At 42.6% G+C, this 19676-nt stretch overlaps 1 protein-coding gene across 5 annotated transcripts in view; it reads left to right on the plus strand.

The window, feature by feature from the left end:
* Positions 1 to 19676, plus strand: part of MDGA2 (MAM domain containing glycosylphosphatidylinositol anchor 2) — a 691558-nt gene that overhangs the window by 368100 nt on the left and 303782 nt on the right. For all 5 annotated transcript variants that reach the window (XR_012669127.1, XR_012669125.1, XR_012669126.1 and 2 more), the window contains one exon: positions 2737 to 2869. Coding sequence is in view for 1 of the 5 variants with exons in the window: in XM_048853669.2 (XP_048709626.1) it covers positions 2737 to 2869 (133 nt within the window). In the remaining 4 variants the exon portion in view is untranslated. The remainder of the gene's footprint in view (positions 1 to 2736; positions 2870 to 19676) is intronic.

Consider the following 19676-nt stretch of genomic DNA (forward strand, 5'->3'; position numbering starts at 1 on the left):
TCAATGATAAGATTACATTTGCTGTATTTACACTAATTATATAATTAGACATAATTACACTAATTACACAAATCAGCTAAAATTACTTTTAACAAATCATAGACATTGACGTAACATAAACCACATTACAATTGTGAGATCCGTCCACAACATCAAGGAGTGAACAGCTGAGGCTTAAACTTGCGAGACTCACAAACTCATAGTATCTGCGGGCCTGATCCACAGGCCATTGACTTCCACAGTTGTCTTCACGTCAACTTAAATGAGCTTTAAATTGGCCCTCGCATCCCCCAGATATGCCTGAGCACGCTGTAAGGTATGAAATCCTGCATTCCCATCTCACGCAGGACTTTGATCAAAGAGATTTAGTAACTCTGTTCATTTCCATCTCCATCCGTGTTTGCTGGCCACCCGTATCGATCCTTCTCTGAAAAGGGGTTCAGATTTCCCTTTGTAGTACTGTGTGCGTTTGAACAGTCTAGTTTAAACCCTTGTTCTGCGAACACTTATGCAACATCTGCTTAACTTTCACATTTAACTTCGCGGGCACTACTCGCATGTTTGTCGTGAAGCATGCTGCGTTATGTTTTCAGGACTGGGACCTAACGTTGCATTTAAGGCTACCTCTTTCCTGAACGAGCCACGTGCTCCATTTATTTCACTTTCATCTCTTTTTGCTTATTCATAATGTGCAGTATTTTTGAATGCAGCCCATATAGCCATCCAAATCCTTCCTATTTAACCTTGTGCACTTGATATTTATGCAACCATTTTGTCTCAATAAAACTATACACCAGACAGTAATATTATTAACAACTGAGAGGAAATCTTGTAATAAGAGTTCTTCAGTTTGTTTCTTTCAGCGTTTAGGCCACTTCATGCCTGCTTTATTCAGAGCTTCAGTTTGCTTTAGAGGGAGTTCTGCCTGAGTAAGTCAAAGAGGATTTGTCCTTTTATATCCTTTTAGTTTAAGAACTGATGCAGTACTGGTCAGATCAATGGTCCATGTATTCCAGTGGACTGTCTCTGACAGTGGCCAGTACCAAAGGGAGAGTGTACAAAATAGGGCTATTTTGGAGAGATCCCACCTGTCTTCCCCTCCCGGCTTCTGGCGGTCAGAGGTTTAGAGTCGCTCTGAGCATGGGGTTGCAGACCTGGTCATCTTGGCTAAAAGCCTTGACGGACCTATCCTCTATGAACATACCTCATTCTTTTCTGAATTCAGTTATACTTTTGGCCATCGCAGCATCCCATGGCAATGAGTTCCACAGGTTACTTGTGCATTGTGTGAAAAAGCACTTTCTCTTGTTTGCATTAAACATGCTGCCTATTGATTTTTTTGGGTGACCCCTGGCTTTTGTATTGTTTGAACACTTCTCTATTCACTTTTTCCACACTATTCATAATTTTATAGACCTCTGTCATATCCCCCTTAATCATCTTTTTTTTCCTAAGCAAAACAGCCCTAATACTTTTGGTCTCTCCGAGTATGGAATCATTCCTTACCCTTGCCCATCTTTGTTGCCCTTCTGTGAGCCTTTTCAAGTTCCGCTATATTCTTTTTGAGATGGGGCAACCAGAACTGGACACACGGAGGTGTGGGCACACCGTGGATTTATGGAGGGGCATTCTGATAGTTTCTGTCTTATTTTCTATCCCTTTCCTAATAGTTCCTAACACCTTATTAGCTTTTTTTGACTGCTGCTGTGCATTGAGCTGAAGGTTTCAGAGAACTATCCACGATTGCTCAAAGGTCTTTCTTTCTCTCATATAAACTCTGATTAAATATTTGTTGAATGTGAGGAGTCTTGAGCTTGAAAAAATACTTTTGTTTCTATGCTGGCACTAATTGCGTGTTCACGTTTTAATACAGCTTTATTTTATTTAATTTCTGTTTCTGTGGCGCACTGTTAACTGACAATGATTTACCATAGAAATGATGATGTTGTAACTATGCTTCACATTTCTGTTTTTTTCCCCACATGATGTCTTTATTTTGTATTTGATCTAAAATTGAGTATTTGCATTTAAACAGTCCTTCCTGAAGACATCTGGTATCGCTTTGTCAGGGAAACATAAACACCTGTGTCTTTTCTATCAATGATATAAGATTTTGTATATTTTTTCATTAAGGGTTGTTTTCTCAAATGTTTCTGTTTGCAGGTTCTCTGTTATGCCCAATTCATATAGTATTTTATGTGAAAATTTCCTGCCTGGATGCTATAATTTTCTCTAGATCCTGTCAAAAAGAGCTCCATTATTAAATACTCTGTTCAGATCTTTGCACCATAATTTGCATAACTGCTGTCTAAAAATAAAATCTCTAGGAAGCCAGTTTTCAAAGGAAAGCAACAGGAACCCTTTTACAGTAGCTTATGATTTTTCATTATCCAAGTTTTATCTCAGGATGCATTACCTGAAATGATACCCAGTCAGCAATTGTGACTTCAAAGCTGCTGCCAAAACAAGATTTTTCTTTCATTTTTTTGAGTGTATGTAGGGGAGTTAACCTTTTAGGTCATGCCTGTAAGCATTTTTGCAGAGCACTTTTTGTATGCAGCTGGGTTGGTTAAAATCAACTCTTCTTTCTGGATAGTTCCAACTTGTCACCTGCTCCTAATTAGCCATCCCAATACAATATTCTTGTGGTCCCAGCAGTCTGTCTCAGAAAGCTATGATAATCTGCCTGTCCCTGTGGCTTAATCTCATCCTAATTTACCTTTCTAATGTGTGCAGGGGGAAACAAAGATATTGAAACTAAAGAATCTTCGGCCTCAGGACTATGCTAATTACAGCTGCATTGCTTCAGTGAGGAGTGTGTGCAACATCCCTGACAAGATGGTGTCTTTCAGACTCTCCAATAAAACAGGTACTGTATGAAACTATCTACTCTCCTAGTGGATCTGGTACTTGTACAATGTCTTCCAGATGTATAGACTGCACAGGATTATGCTATAATGTACAAAATGTGGCAATGCACAAACCCACCCGATGCTATGATCTATCTAGAAGTAATGGGCAGACGCAACAAAATTCAGATATTCATCCAAAATGCCCTGCAGTTGGAGTGTGTTTGGATCAGGGATTTTGATTCCTCTCCTTACGTGATAGGGGACAGCTGTGGAATTTGTATCAGGATCTGACTTTCCCTAGCATTTAGGGGATTTCTCTATTATCTAGGTGTTTGATAAATATGCACACAAAAGTGTTGCATTTATTGTCCTCAGAGAATACAAATAATAGCCGCAGTTGATATAAAAGTATCCTTAATATATTGTTTAGAAGGGATAATAAATGATTGACAGATGTAAGTGTGTTACAGACATGAGTGTGTGCTATAAACACAACCGGAGAAGGTGCTGTAGATGATAATAAGTCATATATTGATCTGTTGAACTCTTGTTACAATTAACCATTTATTAAAATAACTACTAATAATTTTAAACCTTTAGAAACTATTTATAAATTTACCCTTGATCTAAAGTCTAAAAGAAATAGCTGTGGGCCAGGATGAGTGGTACCTTACTTTGTGAAAAGTCCCAATGGAGTCAATGCGACTATTTGTAGAGTAGGATATTATTCAATGAGAATAAAAGGATCACAGTCAAGCCCTATAAAAAGATCTTGGGTGGAAGATTTCATAAGAACCCTCTAGATGCTCTACAGCAGTGGTTCCCAAACTACTTCCTCCGCTTGTGCCTCCAATGGGGGCTACTGGAAGTGGCGTGGTCCGAGGGACATACTGGCCACGGCTTCCAGCAGCCCCCGTGGGCCTGGAGCAGCAAACCACAGCCACTGGGAGCCGCGATTGGCCGAACCTGCGGACGTGGCAGGCAAACAAACCGGCCCGGCCCGGCAGGGGCTTTCCCTACACAAGCGGCGGAACTAGTCTGGGAACCACTGCTCTATAGAGCTAGTCAGGAATTTTCCATCAGAATGTTTTGGCAAAAGAAAATGCTTTTTTTCTTCAAAGTTGATTTTTTTTTTAAAGAGAAAAAAAGAAGACTTTTGCCAGTTGTTTGATTTTCTGTTGGGAACATTGAAACAAAATATTTAATTTCCGATTGGGTTAATCCGAATCAAAATATTTTGATTTATCAAATTGAAACATTTTGCATTGGGTCAGTTAGATATCAATCGGTGTCTCCTGAGTTGCCACATGGAAATTATAGTTCATTTGTCTCATGTCCCTGTTGTCCTCTAGGCTTCGGCCTCCCAACTGGACTACATCTCCCATATCAAACTTTCCCACAGGGCAAACTTTTCGAATTTTTCACCTGCTTTCATGCTTTGTATCGATGTTGATTAGATAATTTGCAAGAAATGTTTTGTGAACTGGAAGCCAAACAGCAGAAACATTGTGTTAGCTCTGTTCAAAGTCAAGAGTAGATAATTAATAACTTCAAGTAGATGTTTTCTGGAGAACTGTTGGTTAGCAAGTGTCAAAACATGTTGAAGATTGTAAATTAGATTAAGTGAGTTTACGCTTTAATAATATATGCTGCAAGGGCACTGAAAACAGGTAATGAATGAATGAAGCTGCCGGTTGAAGATGTGATAAGGGTTCTGCATGGATCTAGGATGAACTACTCATTGTATATACATTTGTACATTTTCCCATTTTTCTATAGTCATGGCTCGATTCCAAAGTATGACCATAAGCTTATTTGTATATCTCTGATGGTTGTGAAAGTAGGTATAATTTCAAAGACCGAGGGCCTGATTCTGCTTAGGTGTAAATCAGGAGTAACTCCATTGACATCTAAGGAGACATGCTCATGTAAACCCTGCGTGAGTGGGAGCAGAATCAGGCCTGGAGATGGTAGTCAGCAACTATATAACCCAATGATCAATGTGTACTTTGATTCCCCATTTCTGCCTGGTCCACAAAGGATGTGAATCTGTTACATCCCCAGCTACAGAGCTTGGCTCTTTAGCTTAAGCTATAGACACACTCCGGCTTTCTGCTCTAGCAGTCTCTAGTTCAGTCCCTGGTGTGGTGGCCAAGATGGTGGTTGTTACCTCTTCACCAGGTGAGACCAGCAGAATCCTGCTCCTGCTCTGAGTTCTCAGAGATGCGATTTAAATGAGTGTTGCTGCAGTACATTTTAGCACTATTAGAGAAAGTCCTCTCCGTGAGCTTGTTAAAATGGGTCCATCAGTGAGGGCACACACCTCGTTCGGAAGCATCTGGGGCTGGCTACCATTCGAGACCAGATTAGAATAACTAGTTTGTGGTTTATTAAGAACTATAAAAGATGTGACAACTGGGCCAAAACTTGCTTTCATTTACACTGATGTTACTTCCTGCAAGTTAATGGAGTTTCTCTGGATTTATACTAGTGTAACAGAGCAGAATCTGTACTCTGTGTCCATTTGATTCAGTGTCTGCCTGCACATGTGTCCCACCTTTTTGAATTTCTATTGGTATATAGTGTGGAACTATTTCAATAGGAGTAACCAAAGAAGAGAAACAGTCAGAAGAGGCTATAAAGTGACAAGCAAATGTAGCAATTCTGATACGTGAAAGTGGTGACAAGTGAAAGTCAGCTTCGCGGCTTATCACAGAGCCTGTGTGTTTAGCATCACTAGTCTCCATCAGTCTAGTCTGTAACCAAAACTGGAGGAGAAAGCTGTTGCCAAAGATCACATTACTGTTACCGATTAGAGAGAGGGCTGGATATAGCAAAGAAAATTTGTGGCCGTGTGATGGGGACTCAGGGCTGGGATGCCTAGTGGTTAGCACATCTGTTTTCTGCCCCTTCCCCCTCTCTCTGATAGGGGTGCCTGTTCTTGATTGTAAGCCGGCAACCTCCAGCTTCCCACCGGCATCCGGGCCTTGTCTCTTAAGAAGGTGTGATAAGGAGACTCGGGCCCTCCTCCTCCACCGGGTCCCAGCCCAGAGACCTGTGGGAAGCAACACCGGCAGGGTCCCCCCTGCAGCAAGTCCAAGTTCACTTCCCTGGGCTACTTCCTACCCATAGGTCCCTTCAGTATGGGGCATGGCTGCCATAGTCGAACCATTCACTCAGCAAATAAAGAGTCCAAATGAGCAGGTCCCTGCAGATCCTCAAAGGGGAGGGTGTTTGGAGAAGGCCCTGCCTGTGAGCCTTACCCACTCTGGGGTCCCCTCCCACTCTCGGCCTTCTGCCTGGCTTCCTGGAGAAGGGTTCCTTTCTCCTGCAGCCTGTCTACCACCTTTGCCTCCATTTTTGAACTCCCTTCTAACTCGCTCCTCCAGTTGGAGCATGCTTGGCAGGCCTGGAGGTGTGGGGTTTCTGGGCCCAGTGTTCTCTCTTAACCACTTTGGGTCCTTCAAAGCTACTTCTGCTGCCACTGGTTCCTTCATCCCTCCAAATTCTTGTGCACACTTCTAGTTTCCTTCCCCGGCTCCGTGAAGCTCGAACACTTGTACCTCCCACCCACAGAATTTGGTCCAATAAAAGACATTACCTCGCCCACCTGGTCTACCTCATATCCTGGAACCAGCACGATTACAGCAACACTGCAAATGATTGTACAACAGACATGCAACGGTTGTATTATGTTTTGGTTTTGTATAACAGCACCTAGGCCCGAAAGGAACCAGCCAACCTCAGAGCCCCTTTGTGCTTTAGGTCAAAACTTCCCCAAGGTACAAAATATTCTACCCGTTGTCCTTGGACTGGCCGCTACCACCACCAAACTAATACTGGTTACTGGGGAAGAGCTGTTTGGACGCGTCTTTCCCCCCAAAATACTTCCCAAAACCTTGCACCCCACTTCCTGGACAAGGTTTGGTAAAAAGCCTCACCAATTTGCCTAGGTGACTACAGACCCAGACCCATGGATCTTGAGAACAATGAACAATCCTCCCAACACTTGCACCCCCCCTTTCCTGGGAAATGTTGGATAAAAAGCCTCACCAATTTGCATAGGTGACCACAGACCCAAACCCTTGGATCTGAGAACAATGGAAAAGCATTCAGTTTTCTTACAAGAAGACTTTTAATAAAAATAGAAGTAAATAGAAATAAAGAAATCCCCCCTGTAAAATCAGGATGGTAGATATCTTACAGGGTAATTAGATTCAAAAACATAGAGAACCCCTCTAGGCAAAACCTTAAGTTACAAAAAAGATACACAGACAGAAATAGTTATTCTATTCAGCACAATGCTTTTCTCAGCCATTTAAAGAAATCATAATCTAACACATACCTAGCTAGATTACTTACTAAAAGTTCTAAGACTCCATTCCTGGTCTATCCCCGACAAAGACAGACTATAGACAGACACACAGACCCTTTGTTTCTCTCCCTCCTCCCAGCTTTTGAAAGTATCTTGTCTCCTCATTGGTCATTTTGGTCAGGTGCCAGCAAGGTTACCTTTAGCTTCTTAACCCTTTACAGGTGAGAGGAGCTTTCCCCTGGCCAGGAGGGATTTCAAAGGGCTTTACCCTTCCCTTTATATTTATGACACGCCCCCCAAATCTCAGCTAGGGTGAAACACTGGCTGGGATTTCTTCCTGGAGCTCTAGGAAAAACAGAGTTAATAAGACACATGCTTCTCTAAATATACTACCAAGTACATAAAGACTAACAATATTTTCCACATCTCAAGGACGATTTTAACCAGTTGATTCTGGGAAACTTTCACGGGAGAGTGCATCAGCCACTTTGTTAGAAGCTCCTGAGATGTGTTGGATGTCAAAATCAAAATCTTGGAGAGCTAAATTCCACCGAAGAAGTTTTTTTGTTAGTTTCCTTGACGGTGTGAAGCCACTTCAGTGCAGCATGGTCGGTTTGCAGGTGGAAATGCCGTCCCCAAACATATGGGCGTAGCTTTTCCAGAGCGTAGACAATGGCGTAACATTCTTTTTCAGTGACTGACCAGTTGCTTTCCCTCTCAGATAGTTTTTTGCTGAGAAACACTACAGGATGGAATTCTTGATCAGGTCCTTTCTGCATTAAAACTGCTCCCACACCACGCTTGGACGCATCTGTGGTTACTAGGAACGGTTTGTCAAAGTCTGGGGCCCTTAGTACAGGGTCAGACATGAGTGTCGCTTTAAGCTTGTTAAAGGCCTTCTGACACTTGTCGGTCCACTGAACAGCATTTGGCTGTTTCTTTTTGGTTAGGTCTGTCAGTGGGGCGGCGATTTGGCTGCAGTGCGGTACAAATTGTCTGTAATAACCGGCCAAGCCTAAGAAGGATTGAACCTGTTTCTTTGACTTTGGGACAGGCCACTTTTGGATAGCATCCACTTTGGCCTGTAGGGGGCTGATAGTTCCTTGACCCACCTGGTGTCCAAGGTAAGTCACTCTGTTTAGGGCTATTTGACACTTCTTAGCCTTAACAGTTAGTCCTGCCTCCCTTATGCGCTCAAGGACTTTGTGTAGATGTTCCAGGTGGTCTGCCCAGGAATCCGAAAATATGGCCACATCGTCAAGGTAGGCGACTGCATATTCTCCTAATCCCGCTAGGAGACCATCTACAAGTCTTTGGAAAGTGGCGGGTGCATTTCGCAGCCCGAAAGGGAGTACATTAAATTCATACAGCCCGAGATGTGTGATGAAGGCTGACCTTTCCTTGGCAGATTCATCTAGCGATACCTGCCAGTACCCCTTGGTTAAGTCCAAGGTAGAGATGAACTGGGCCCGTCCCAGTTTCTCTAATAGTTCATCTGTGCGTGGCATTGGATAGTTGTCTGGGTGAGTTACAGCATTTAGCTTACGGTAGTCCACGCAAAAACGTATTTCCCCATCTGGTTTGGGAACTATAGAATCATAGAATCATAGAATATCAGGGTTGGAAGGGACCCCTGAAGGTCATCTAGTCCAACCCCCTGCTCGAAGCAGGACCAATTCCCAGTTAAATCATCCCAGCCAGGGCTTTGTCAAGCCTGACCTTAAAAACCTCTGAGGAAGGAGATTCCACCACCTCCCTAGGTAACGCATTCCAGTGTTTCACCACCCTCTTAGTGAAAAAGTTTTTCCTAATATCCAATCTAAACCTCCCCCACTGCAACTTGAGACCATTACTCCTTGTTCTGTCATCTGCTACCATTGAGAACAGTCTAGAGCCATCCTCTTTGGAACCCCCTTTCAGGTAGTTGAAAGCAGCTATCAAATCCCCCCTCATTCTTCTCTTCTGCAGGCTAAACAATCGCAGCTCCCTCAGCCTCTCCTCATAAGTCATGTGTTCTAGACCCCTAATCATTTTTGTTGCCCTTCGCTGGACTCTCTCCAATTTATCCACATCCTTCTTGAAGTGTGGGGCCCAAAACTGGACACAGTACTCCAGATGAGGCCTCACCAATGTCGAATAGAGGGGAACGATCACGTCCCTCGATCTGCTCGCTATGCCCCTACTTATACATCCCAAAATGCCATTGGCCTTCTTGGCAACAAGGGCACACTGCTGACTCATATCCAGCTTCTCGTCCACTGTCACCCCTAGGTCCTTTTCCGCAGAACTGCTGCCTAGCCATTCGGTCCCTAGTCTGTAGCTGTGCATTGGGTTCTTCCGTCCTAAGTGCAGGACCCTGCACTTATCCTTATTGAACCTCATCAGATTTCTTTTGGCCCAGTCCTCCAATTTGTCTAGGTCCTTCTGTATCCTATCCCTCCCCTCCAGCATATCTACCACTCCTCCCAGTTTAGTATCATCCGCAAATTTGCTGAGAGTGCAATCCACACCATCCTCCAGATCATTTATGAAGATATTGAACAAAACCGGCCCCAGGACCGACCCTTGGGGCACTCCACTTGATACCGGCTGCCAACTAGACATGGTTCCTGTGGAGAAGTTTAATGGAACTTTGGTTCCATGGTTCCAACTAGAACCACTGGAGATGCCCATGCACTTTCAGAGGGGCGGATTACACCCATCTGTAACATATCCTGGATCTCCCGTTCTATAGCAGTTTTAGTTTGAGGAGACACCCGGTAAGGGTGGACCCTAATTGGGTGAGCATTACCTGTGTCAATGAAGTGGTATGCCCATTCAGTCAGGCCTGGGGTGGCTGAGAACGTTGGCGCGTAGCTAGTGCACAGCTCCTGGATCTGCTGTCGCTGCATACGCCCAAGGGTCATGGAGAGGTTCACCTCTTCCACACCACCACCACATTTCCCTTCGTAGTAGACACCTTTGGGCCACTCAGCGTCGTCTCTTCCGTGGGCTGTAAACTGACAAACCTTTAATTCTCTGGAATAAAAGGGCTTTAGAGAATTAATATGGTACACCTTAGGCTTTCGGTTGGAGGTAGGGAATGCTATGAGATAATTAACAGCTCCCAGGCGCTCCTGGACCGTGAATGGCCCTTCCCACGATGCTTCCATTTTATGGGCCTGGAGTGCCCTTAAGACCATGACCTGGTCTCCTACTTTGAAGGAACGCTCTCTGGCATGTTTATCATACCAGGCTTTTTGCTCTTTTTGAGCATCCTGTAAGTTTTCTCTAGCAAGGGCTAAAGAGGTTCGGAGGGTGTTTTGTAGGTTGGTTACAAAGTCCAGAATGTTAGTTCCTGGAGAAGGTGTAAATCCCTCCCATTGCTGCTTCACCAACTGCAATGGCCCCTTAACCTCACGGCCATATACAAGTTCAAATGGGGAAAACCCTAAACTGGGATGTGGTACAGCTCTGTAGGCAAAGAGCAACTGCTGCAACACTAGGTCCCAATCACTGGAGTGCTCATTTACGAATTTACGTATCATGGCCCCCAAAGTTCCATTAAACTTCTCCACCATGCCATTTGTTTGATGGTGGTAAGGAGTGGCAACCAAGTGATTTACCCCATGAGCTTCCCAAACGTTTTTCATAGTTCCTGCCAGGAAATTAGTCTCTGCATCTGTGAGGATGTCGGAGGGCCAACCTACCCTGGCAAAAATGTTTGCTAGTGCCTGGCACACACTTTTAGCCCTGGTGTTGCTTAGAGCTACTGCTTCCGGCCATCGGGTGGCAAAATCCATGAAAGTCAGTATGTACTGCTTTCCTCTGGGTGTCTTTTTCGGAAAAGGACCCAGAATATCCACAGCTACTCGCTGAAATGGAACTTCAATGATGGGGAGTGGCTGGAGAGGGGCTTTGACCTGGTCTTGGGGTTTTCCCACTCTTTGGCACACCTCACAAGACTGGACATAGGTAGAAACATCCTTGCCCATTCCCTCCCAGTGGAATGACCCCCCCAAACGGTCTTTGGTCCTGTTCACCCCAGCATGGCCACTAGGGTGATCATGGGCTAAGCTCAAGAGCTTGGCCCGGTATTTAGTTGGAACTACCAACTGTCTCTGAGGATGCCAGTCTTCCTGGTGTCCACCAGAAAGAGTTTCCTTGTATAAAAGTCCTCTTTCTACAACAAACCTGGATCACCCTTCCTGCTGTTGATATCTTCATGTAAAAGTCCTGTCTTGTAGATTTTACAACTTTTCTACTGCTGTCAGGCCTCCATTGTGAGACGTACAATGCCCTGTGCACACATGACCCGGCAGGGGGATAAGCATCTGCTTGAGAGGAACCTGCTTAAGACCTATCACTTTCTGGTCACCTGCCTTAACTCCAAGGCTTTGAGAACATAATTTCCAGTATGGATTCATAACTCCTTAAACATTATCCATGCATATATTTTGGAATGATTATGATGACCACTGGGCTATTGGCTTTGGAGACCTTACATGCCACCCTTTGGTAAACTTAGTGTGCATCTATATGACCCAAGGGATCCCTATAAACTCTATGCTCCCCTCTGCCCACTGCTAGCTGGCATCAAAAGGTTCTTGTGTCACACACAATTAAACTGAATCATAGTTTAAGCTGGCACTTTATCTTCTGTGGTAGGAATCAAATGAGAAAAGTTTCCTTCACTTCTAATCTCTCCATTAAGCAGCCTTCTATTTTGTCTAACTTATACTGTCTCTGTTGATTCCACACAGCATTACAGAATTATTTCATTTGAAAAAATAAGTATTTCTCTTTGCCAGCCATGGTGTTTTCCAGGAATACGGTGACAGTATATGAAAACGATCTGCAGGTGTCCAAAATCCCCAGATAAGAAGCGTAGCCAGTATAATAGAGCTGAATGCTGAGGCTGGGGATGATATTAGTTGTGTAGTAGAAAAATAAAGCAACTAATTACAGATACTTACAGTAAATTAACATGGTATGCGAGTGGAACCTATCTGAACTGCTGTATTTTAGGGATCATCATTGTTTTCCATAATTTTATGGGTTTATAAAGCAGTCATAAAAAGGTCCTTCCCGCCATTTGAGAGCTGGCCCACAGATTCTCATTTGTGGTATATTGTGTTTAAATCATGATACGTTTCCGATTGGTTCTCCATTTTTAAGTTAAAGGACGAACAAATTGGGAAATCGTTGGAATTTTTAACCTTTCATCTTTGTTTTCCCCACTTCTGCAATTCAAAGCCAGCTTTGATTTAACCTGAATTTTTACAGTGAATGATTAAAAAACAATATCTCCTAGCATGGTCTGTTGTTTATGGTTTGGATTTTAGCTTATATAGAGCCTGATGCTGCAAATGGATCCATGCAGCTAGATTCTGGTGCCACAGTGGAGTACCACTGAAGTCAAAGGGGCTCTGCATGGGCAAAGGGGTGAGCCCAGATGGGTCTGCTTACAGGACTGGGTCCACACTAGGCATGAGATGTACATTAGGTCATGACTTGTAGTCCCACACCTTATTTTTTTTATCTATAATTTTTATTAATGTTTCCAAATAGAACAAATGCACCAAAATACCAGATTCATCATAATACACAAGGTAAATAAAGAGGGTTAAGATACAGGGAGGGGAGGAGAAACAACATCTCACTCTTCAGGGTCTATGTTAATCATAGACCTCTAAAAAGTCAGCCCAAATTGCTTTGAATTTGTTGGGAATTCCCTTTCTGTGGAATGTCAGTCATGTGTTAGCTGTCAGGTTGACCATATCACCAACCCAGGCATCAATATTTGGTGGGGATCAACTTTTCCGTTTTTGCAGAATCAATTTTTTTATTGTCCAAAGCTGCATGTTGGGACCATACTGCTTGTTACCAAGTAATCTCCATGTATCAGGAATATATCCAAGAATGAAATTTAAGAGGGAGGGTCCCAAATTAGCATCCAAAATCAAATTGGTCCTTTGACCCACCTCACGCGAGAAATTCTTGATCCACAGGGTTAACACACGAGCTAAAACATATGGAGTAATACAGCACTAATGGAGTTACATTTCCAACAGTGGTCAGCATTTATGGGGCCCATTACCATTAGCCTATGTGGGGACCAGCATATTTGAAAAGTGTGTTTTGGTGAATAAGCCACAGTCTCAGGTCTATCGTTGTTTTTTTTTTTTTTTTAACATTAGATGGAATTGTGCTCCATTGGGTTGGAGATGGTTGTGTATCCAAATCTCTGCTCCACGCCAATCTCAAATGATCAATCTTTTGCAGGGTTTTTTGGGCCGGAAAATCATAAAAGGATACCACAGACCCAGTAAATCCAGGAAGTCTCCTCCAAAAAAATAAAACCTTCTAAAGGTTCTGGAGTACCCAATGCATCTGGCCCAAATATATTCATAAGTAATGCTTTAACTGGAGATATTTCCATGCTCCAGAGCAGGGTAAGCCAAACTGCTGAAGATCTACAGATTATTTAAATTTATCATTGACAGCTAGCTGTCACACAGTCCTCATTCCTCTGTCCATCCAATCCGTCCACAAACTTTAAGGATAGGATTGCTCCAGAGTTCCTATTTTCAAGCAGTCTCTTGCTTAAGGGTCATTGAATTTTTGTGCACCTTTGACTTAGCTGCAGAACCCACCCTCCAGCCCAAGGTGTGCAAGTCAGAGTTGCACATCCTTGTGCATATACAAACCTAGGTTCCCCTGTGTCAGGTCATTTGCACACCCCTTGAGAGTGTGATGAAGTGCACACAAGCTTAGGTGCAAACCTGCTTGAAAATTTGGCCCATAACTGTATCTCTTTTTGGCAGTCAGAAGACCAAAATGCAAATAGAGACAAAAAGACATATTTTAAAAATTGGAAGTTAAATCCTAAGGAGGACAGTGGAAAGGAGCATAGACTCTGGCAAATCAAGTGTAAAAGTATAATTAGGCAGGACAAAAAGAATTTTAAAAACTAGCAGAAGACACAAAAACTAACAGCAGTTTTTATTTAAAGTACATCAGAAGCAGGAAGCCTGCCAAACAATCACTGAGGCCACTGGATGATTGCGGTGCTTAAGGAGAACTCAAAGAAGACGAGGCCATTGAGGAGCAGCTAAATGAATTCTTTGCATTGATCTTCATTGCAGAGGAGGTGAGGGAGATTCCCACACCTGAGCCATTCTTTTTAGGTGACAAATCTGAGGAACTGTCCCAGATGGAGGTGTCAATAGAGGAGGTGTTTTTAATAAATTGATAAATTAAACAGAAATAAGTCACCAGGGCAAGTTGGTATTCACCCAAGAGTTCTGAGGGAACTCAAGTATGAAATCGCAGAACTACTAGCCGTGATTTGTAATCTATCCCTTAAATCAGCCTCTGAACCCAATAACTGGTGGATAGCTAATGTAACACCGATTTTTTTTAAGAAAGCTCTAGAGGCAATCCTGGCTATTACAGGTCAGTAAGCCTGATTTCAGTACCAGGCAAATTGCTTGAAACTCTAATAAAGTACAGAATTATCAGACACACAGATGAACATGATATGTTCGAAAAGAGTGAATGTGGCTTTTGTAAAGAGAAATTATGCCTCACCAATTTATTAGAATTCTTTGAGGGGGTCAGCAAACACCGACAAGGGTGATCCAGTGGATATAATGTACTTGGACTTTCAGAAAGCTTTTGACCAGGTCCCTCACCAAAGGCTCTTAAGCAAGGAGTCATAATCCTCTCAGGGATCACTAACTAGTTAAGACAGGAAACAAAGGGTAGGAATAAACGGACTGTTTTCACAATGGAGAGAGTTAAATAATGGGGTCCCTATGGGATCTGTACTGGGACCAATAATGTTCCACATATTCATAAATAACCAGGAAAAAGTGGTAAAGGTGAGGTGGCAAAGTTTGCAGGTGCTACAAAGGTTTCAGAGTAGCAGCCGTGTTAGTCTGTATCCGCAAAAAGAAACGGAGGACTTGTGGCACCTTAGAGACTGTAACGAGAGTAGGGGGTGAAATAAACAAGGGGAAATAGTTTTACTTTGTGTAATGACACATCCACTGCCAGTCTTTATTCAAGCCTAAGTTAATTGTATCCAGTTTGCAAATTAATTCCAATTCAGCAGTCTCTCCTTGGAATTTGTTTTTGAAGCTTTTTTGTTGAAGAATTGCCACTTTTAGGTCTGTAATCGAGTGACCAAAGAGACTGAAGTGTTCTCCAACTGGTTTTTGAATGTTATAGTTCTTGACGTCTGATTTGTGTCCATTTATTCTTTTACATAGAGACTGTCCAGTTTGGCCAATGTACATGGCAGAGGGGCATTGCTGGCACATGATGGCATATATCACATTGGTAGAGTGCAGGTGAACGAGCCTCTGATAGTGTGGCTGATGTGATTAGGCCCTATGATGGTGTCCCCTGAATAGATATGTGGGCACAGTTGGCAATGGGCTTTGTTGCAAGGATAGGTTCTTGGGTTAGTGGTTCTGTTGTGTGGTGTGTGGTTGCTGGTGGGTATTTGCTTCAGATTGGGGGGCTGTCTGTAGGCAAGGACTGGCCTGTCTCCCAAGATCTGTGAGAGTGATGGGTCATCCTTCAGGATAGGTTTTAGATCCTTGATGATGCGCTGGAGAGGTTTTAGTTGGGGGCTGAAGATGATGGCTAGTGGTGTTCTGTTATTTTCTTTGTTGGGCCTGTCCTGTAGTAGGTGACTTCTGGGTACTCTTCTGGCGGTGTCAATCTGTTTCTTCACTTCCGCAGGTGGGTATTGTAGTTGTAAGAACACTTGATAGAGATCTTGTAGGTGTTGGAATTAATTTGGAATTAATTAATTGGAATTAATTTGCAAACTGGATACAATTAACTTAGGCTTCAATAAAGACTGGGAGTGGATGGGTCATTACACAAAGTAAAACTATTTCCCCTTGTTTATTTATCCCCCCAGTGTTCTTGTCAACTGCTGGAAATGGCCCACCTTGATTATCCCTACAAAAGGTGTGTCCCCCTCCCCCCTCCCGCTCTCCTGCTGGTAATAGCTCACCTTACCTGATCACTGTCATTACAATGTGTATGGTAACACCCATTGTTTCATGTTCTCTGTGTATATAAAATCTCCCCACTGTATTTTCCACTGTATGCATCCGATGAAGTGAGCTGTAGCTCACAAAAGCTTATGTTGTAATAAATTTGTTAGTCTCTAAGGTGCCACAAGTCCTCCTTTTCTTTTTGCAAGTGCTACAAAATTACTTAATTTAGTTAGATCCCAAGTAGACCGTGAAGATTTACAGAAGGATTTCACAAAACTGGATGACTGGACAACAAAATGGCAGATGAAATTCAATGTTGATAAATGCAAAGCAATGCACATTAGAAAACATAATCCCAACTGGACATACAAAATGATGGGGTCTAAATGAGCTGTTATCACTAACGAAAGAGATCTCAGAGTCGTCATGGATAGTTGTCTGAAAACATCTGCTCAGTGTGCAGAGGCTCTCAAAAAAGGTAAAAGAATGTTGGGAATCCCAAGGAAAGGGATAGATAATAAGACAGAAAATATCACTATAGAAATCCATGAACATCTTGAATGCTGTGTCCAGCTCTGGTCACCCTGTCTCAGAAAAGATATGTCAGAATTGGGAAAGGTACAGAGAAGGGCAATGAAATTAATAGGCAGTAGATTTAAAACAAACATAAGGAAGTCCTTCTTCACACAATGCACAGTCACCCTGTGGAACTTGTTGCCAAGGATGTTGTAAAGGCCAAAAGTATAAATGGATTAAAAAATGATTACATAGGTTTCTGTAGAATAGGTCCATCAATGGCTATTAGCCAAGATGATCAGGGATGTAACCTCATGTTCTGGGTGTCCCTAAACCTTTGACTGCCAGAAGCGGGGACTGGACAACAGGTGATGGATCACTTGAAAATTGCCCTGTTCTATTCATTCCCTCGGAGCATCTGGCACTGGACCCAGTGCAGCCATTCTTATGTTTTTATTAACATGCTTTTGATTCAGGTGTCATTGATCTAGCAGCATGTGATCTAGTAAGAGAAGCACCTTTACCCTCTAAAGCAATATCTATCCAAGGCAATCATCACAAGTGTCAGTAGAGACCTAGTTTTTCTCTTTGGTTCAGAGAATATCAGCACCGAGTCACTGATCAGAATATGCTTCCATTCTATCTGTGTATGGTCCCCTGCCAATTCAGTTTTGCTGATAAGCCCAGAGGGGCAGGCATAGCATATAGGGGCAGAAAGTACTCAGTAAATAGAGGGTGATAGGTAAATGTCTTATAATATGAATAATCATAAATTATTGACTGAATGCTGCCCCAGTTGGCACATTGGTCCAATTAGTTAATCAAACCCACTGCATGATGTACACTTTTTATTAGTAGATACGGACGGATGTATTTCGCAGAGCCAATCTTTCGTTAATCTCCATCTGTACATCAACAGTGGATAATTTGCCACTCAAACATTGTTGCACTTATTTGAAACTTCCAGTTGTCCCTGTTTAGTAACTTCCAGTTGTCCCTGTTTAGTAACACTCCTTTTTGCTTTAAATTCTTTGATGTACTTGGACTAACCTACCATTGTGTTCTGTTTTAGCGGAGTTCCTAATTCCATCCTCATAAACTTCCCCTGCATAATGTGCTACCGGCTTTCAAAGCTAGGATATTCAGTTTTACAAAATGTATCATATGCAAAGACAAACATTTTAAAAATGTGGCTGCCTAAAGTTAGGCTTCTACATTCATATTTAGTTCCCTTAAATAAAAAGGGGACTGATTTTCAGAAGAGCTGGGTATCCACAAATCCCATGAAAGTTAATGAATCTGTAGGTTCTCAGCACTTCTGAAAGTTGAGCCACCTGAGGTTATTAAATATGGTTTCAGGAACCTTTTTTTAGGCACCCAGTTATGCAAATATGTACCAAAGTTTTTATTTTTGCTGCTTGCAGTTTTGTAATTATTAATCTTTATGATCATCAATGTTGGTAGTATTAAAGACTTAAAAAAAAAAAGCTACTGGAGGGCAGATTGTCACTCCGTTTAAAGCTTTGCCTATACTGGAAGTGAAGCCCAGAGCTCAGAAATGTAACAAACACTTGACACTTCACTGAGTATTTCATGCTGAGTAATCTGATATTACTCCTTTAAGGCTGATTTCAGAGTAGCAACCGTGTTAGTCTGTATTCACAAAAAGAAAAGGAGGACTTGTGGCACCTTAGAGACTAACAAATTTATTAGAGCATAAGCTTTCATGAGCTACAGCTCACTTCATCGGATGCATTCAGTGGAAAAACAAAAAAAACTTCAAAAACAGACTCCAACGAGAGACTGCTGAATTGGAATTAATTTGCAAACTGGATACAATTAACTTAGGCTTGAATAGAGACTGGGAGTGGATGGGTCATTACACGAAGTAAAGCTATTTCCCCATGTTTATTCCCCCCCCCCCCCCCGTTCCTCAAACTTTCTCGTCAACTGCTGGGAATGGCCCACCTTGATGATCACTACAAAAGGTCCGTCCGTCTCCACCCCACCCCACCCCGGCTCTCCTGCTGGTAATAGCTCACCTTAAGTGATCACTCTGGTTACAGTGTGTATGGTAACACCCACTGTTTCATGTTCTCTGTGTATATAAGTCTCCCCACTGTATTTTCCACAGTATGCATCCGATGAAGTGAGCTGTAGCTCACGAAAGCTTATGCTCAAATAAATGTGTTAGTCTCGAAGGTGCCACAAGTCCTCCTTTTCTTTAAGGCTGACATTGAGATCTAGATCTTTATCTAAAACAATCCTAAACCAAAGCAAAGCTTTGAAAGCAGCCGTGGAGGCTTGCTGGCTGGCTCCATTTTGGCCAGCGACATTCCATTGGAAACCTTTCAAAAATGGTTTTAATATGCATTGTCTATGTCTTCTGCAGCGTTGTAGAGGTTTAGCCTGTGTGCAGCTCTTGGGCAGAACTTTTTTCAAGGGGGCATCACATTTTAGTTAGTAGAGCTCCTCAATATTTTTAAATCATTGTGTCCAATACTCTTTAATTCTAAAAAAGGAAAAATAAACCGGGTGTGTGCATGTGTGTTTCATGCGTGCGAATGCACAAATCAGGTTTTTTTAGTTAGATCCTCAGCTGCTGCCAACTGATGTAGTTTCATGGAAGTGGAGGGAGTGAAAAACCTGGGACTGTTTAGTCTAGAAAGGAGATGAATAAGAGGGGGGATGGCAGGGTTGCATGTAAAATAGCGAATGGTCCAGAGACCAGGCAAAGCAGGTGCATATACAGATCAAAATGGAAAACACTGAAGAAACTGCATTAAGCAAACCTGTTTTGAGAATCTTCAGAAATTGTTTGAATTTTGAGTGGGGGTTTGACCACAGGTTGGGGATATTTTACCCAAATGCTGAGCTGATCTCTAGTTTAAACTAAACCGTTTTAGAATCAGGGTTTATAACTTGAAATTTTTAGACAGGCTTTAACATGGAGTGGAGAGGTTGAGGGCACTGGGCTTGTTTAGTCTGCAGAAG

Source organism: Caretta caretta, chromosome 6 (assembly GCF_965140235.1).
Source record: "Caretta caretta isolate rCarCar2 chromosome 6, rCarCar1.hap1, whole genome shotgun sequence".
NCBI classification, from domain to species: Eukaryota; Metazoa; Chordata; order Testudines; family Cheloniidae; genus Caretta; species Caretta caretta.